At 43.7% G+C, this 4,123-nt stretch overlaps 1 protein-coding gene across 1 annotated transcript; it reads right to left on the reverse strand.

Moving 5' to 3' along the window:
- Positions 1-1,544: 1,544 nt before the first annotated feature.
- Positions 1,545-3,605, reverse strand: LOC117293744 (thyrotropin-releasing hormone receptor-like). Its single transcript, XM_033776172.1, has one exon. It carries the CDS (start codon positions 2,938-2,940, stop codon positions 1,672-1,674), a length of 1,269 nt encoding a protein of 422 aa, XP_033632063.1. The 5' UTR covers positions 2,941-3,605; the 3' UTR covers positions 1,545-1,671.
- Between the last annotated feature and the right edge of the window lie 518 nt (positions 3,606-4,123).

Here is a 4,123-nt window from a genome sequence, read left to right on the forward strand (position 1 = left end):
GGCCTAAGGATAGAGCTTAAAATAACACTATGTTCAGTGGCATATATAAGCAGACATTTTCACTCGGGGTATGGTGGGTGTGTATGTGAACAAAGAAATACCCCCTCCCATTCCAATCTGGGCCAGATGTCATAAGCGCCGAATTCCCATGGTAGTTGTGTAAAGCTAGAAATGGCTATGTTAAGCGTAGTACTGTGCGCCTTATTTGTAGTTAATATTAGTACGCGGGCAAAACAAATTAGCAAAAGCTCACTGTACATTGTGAAACACGCTTGAGTGGTTGAAATAAGCGAGCAATTGTGTCTTTCCATAAGCGCCAATTCTTTTTGTCACAGGTTAAGCCAATGGCGGGCTTGAGTCGCAAGCGAGCCAGATAAACATTATTGATACAATTCTTACCCACATGGGCAACCTTAAGATTAAATATATCTTATATATGATTATTCAGTTATTTGTAAGTATTCAGTTGTTTTAGTCACACAAGGCACCTTTATTCATGTATGTTTAACTTTATCGTGGTGTATGGACCATATTATTTGAACAAATGCAACCAAACCGATGTGAGAACCAAATAGTCTGGTTCCGATTTCCATGAAAACCAGTGTACACAAGGGATTATAACATTAAACGTAAGTGCCACCAATTGGACGCCATCCAGAGTTCATCAATCCACCACTAAGACAGTTTGTTTAAGTTTAGAACTGAAATGTGACGTCAAGAGTGCCATATAAGCGTTTTGAATCTGGGCCCAATTTCATGGCTCTGCTTACCGTAAGCACATAATCGGCGCTTACGGAAGCAGGGAACTCTGTGCTTACGGCAAGCGTATTTCAAGGGATGGCGGCGAATTTTGGCTTCCGGGCGTGCGTACTCCGCGATAGGCATTCTATGCTTACTATAGCGCAAAAATTCGGCGCTTGCACGTAAGCGGGGAATCGTGACCGTAAGCGCAGAAGCATCGCGGTAAGCAGAGCCATGAAATTGGGCCCTGGTCATGGCTTTTCTTTCAGGGCAAAACTCATTTTAGGTTTGAATTCAATGGAAGCAGATTTCCAAACTGCATGTGTCTGTCCAATTTGGGATCTGATTTGGACTTTGGTTCAGTATAATGCACATGGCTTTGAATTAATGTCACTGTCGAACACGTTTGGTAATTACTCTGAATATTTATACAGGAAACATTCTTGGCAAGAACAACGGACAGCTGCTCAGTATGAAACATTGTGAAAAACGACTTTCTCTGAAGTAACGTAGTTTTTGAGGAAGATTAATCTTCACTAAAATATTTGAATCTGAGAAAGACCCGAGGTCTGAAGCCTTTCTCAGGCATCTGAATGCACAAAAAGTTGTGCGAAAAAGGTGTTTTTTTCTTTCACTGACCAATTGAGACAAAATGTGCACAGTTCGCGCTGCCTTTAAAGGCATGCATAATGAAATACTGCAGAGGAAGTCCTTAATTTTTTTTGAGTGAAAAATTACTCCCTTTTCAAAATACTTCAGAGGGAGCCGTTTCTCACAATGCTTTATGCTATTAACAGCTCCCATTGCTCGTTAAAGTAATCTTTAATTCTATCAATTGTTTTGAGTAGTTACCAATAGTGTCCAGTGCCTTAAAAAGATAACTGAAGATCAGAAGAATATAATTAAAGAATGACAAGGCAAGAGTTGTGTTCACGTGCGAGACTCCTCTGTGGTGAGCCTGTCAATACTCTTCATTGCACTGCGGAGTGACCCATTAGTCGTCTTCATGGAGCTGCAGGTAGCAAAGATGGCGCGTCGGTCCCTCCTAGCCTCGCCTTGAGATGATGGGCTCTCGTGGCATCTTGATCCGCAGGATAGAGAGAAGGCCTCCGCAAAGGCTCTTCGATACCTGGAGTTGGCAACGTTGTAGATGATAGGATTAATGGCCGAGTTACAATAGGAGAGGATGTGGCAGAACAGCAAGAAAGCTTCATACTGCTTGTTGGATGAATATTGCAAGTTCCCGGTCAGTCGTTTAATAAACCAGTAGAGAGACAGGGTTTGTAAGGGGGCCATTAACACGAAGAAGATGACGCCGTTGATAACGAGCATCCTTGCGATTTGATTGCGGACTTCGAGGTTCTTGCGGACTCCGGCAGCCTGGCGACCGATCACCCCAAGCCGGTCGTTCATGGCCCGCATTACACGGACGAAGAGAACGCTGTTTACCGCCATGGCCACAAAGAACGGAAACGTCTGTATGAAACTGGCATACCTGACGATATTCTCCGATGTCGGGACGTATGAAGTCATTGTTCTTGGCATGGTTAACTCAAGCTCTACGGTCGGCCATATCATGCAGTAGATGAAAGTTTGGCTCTGTGAGGGTACCGTGGTACCGGCGAGTATAGCCGCAACCACCCACGACAAGGCGACTAGTTTGGATGCATTCCACGGATCAGCATTGCCCACGAACACCTTCATGGGACGACACACGGCGTAGAACCTCTCAAATGCTACAGCCGTCACCAGGAATTCACTGGTGAAGAACCCAATGTAACTCATAACGTATATGAAGATGAAGACGCCAAAATCAATGTTACCTTGATCCCTGGAGAGCGGTGAGCTGACAAAATGGGCTATTTCTTGACCCAAGGACGCACCGAGGAAAAGGATATCAGCGAAGGCCAGACTGACAAGATATACATTGACTACGGTCCGCATGCGATGTACACGTGCAACCACGAAGAGGAACGCAATGTTGGTCAGCAAACCCACTGCCATGATTACCGGTAAAATGTAAGTATTGACGATTTTCTCCAATGGGGTGTATACGTACAACTCCACTTGTTCCTCCGTGTCGACAACGACGAGCGTGTCGCACGGTGAGTCGTAAGTTCCATTCATCATGCCATGCTGCATAAAGTGACCCGTGCCATTGATGACCGTCCAGTTGAAAAATCGATAGGCAAGATCCATGTTGATGTTTTTGTACTTCGAGTTTCATGAGCAGAATTTCACATCAGTGTCACGTTTGTCCTTCTCATGCAGGAACTAATTGGCTCAAAATCAAATCAAGAAACGCGGGAAACAAGCAATAGTATTACGTTTTCATGAGCAGAAATGCACATCAATGTCACGTTGGTCCTTCTCATAGTACGCAAGAAACGATCACTTTGAATTCAAATAAAAACACGCGAGAAAATAAAGTCAAGGACGTTTTCTATCTTCCTTTCTTCAAAAAAATATGCAGTTGTCATCACGTCGTTTTTCATTTAGTACTGCCCATCGTTTTTCGATTGATAAAAACTCAGTCCCCACTCCTTGCGTGTGTCCACTCCTCGTCTGCTACTTACGACGGGGTAGAAGCGAACGAAATTGACCTTATCGAAAATGCTCACGGCGTTTTCGGCGCCGAAAAACAAGACTTTGGTTACTCTAAAACGAGCTTGAAGTAGGCCTACTGATGAAGTGAGCTGATGACCAAATCATTCGCAGACGTCGTGAGCGTTTAAATGCTGCAGTGTTGCCAGTGTACAAACCCCCATGCCACCCGGTTTCCGTCGATCGTTCAGACGTGCCTCGAACGTGTACATAAAACGGTCTGGTAAATATTGAAGAAAGCGCAACTTGTTCTCTTTTTTAAGGACCCAGGCTTGTCGTTGACGAGTGAGACACGCTGACGGTCCGTGGTTATATCTTGGCTTTAATGATATGCAAAACGTCACAGCTTTGCTCCTCCGTCATCCTTGCTCGTGATTGGCCAGTTATTATCTGACTGAAAAAGTCATGACCATTCTAATGTCGGTGACTACATTGATAATTCTGCGGCCTATACATCTCTTGTATTTTGAACCAAAAATCATTTCTAACTTGAATAATTTTAGTTTTTAATGTGATGTATTTCAGGCATTCATATTTTAACGTCACATGCAAATACACACGGTCAGTGGTTATATATTTACTTTAATGATATGCAAAACGTCACAGCTTTGCTCCTCCGCCATCCTTGTTCGTGATTTGCCAGTTATTATCTGACTCAAAAAGTCACCGATCCTTTAAATTATTCAGTGAGTTCGCCTCAGACGCCTCGGTGTGTTGACTCCGTAACAAGAACGCACATGGTGTGAGAGTGGAATGATATTATCCACCTATAATGAGG

Source organism: Asterias rubens, chromosome 8 (genome assembly GCF_902459465.1).
Source record: "Asterias rubens chromosome 8, eAstRub1.3, whole genome shotgun sequence".
Lineage (NCBI taxonomy): Eukaryota > Metazoa > Echinodermata > Asteroidea > Forcipulatida > Asteriidae > Asterias > Asterias rubens.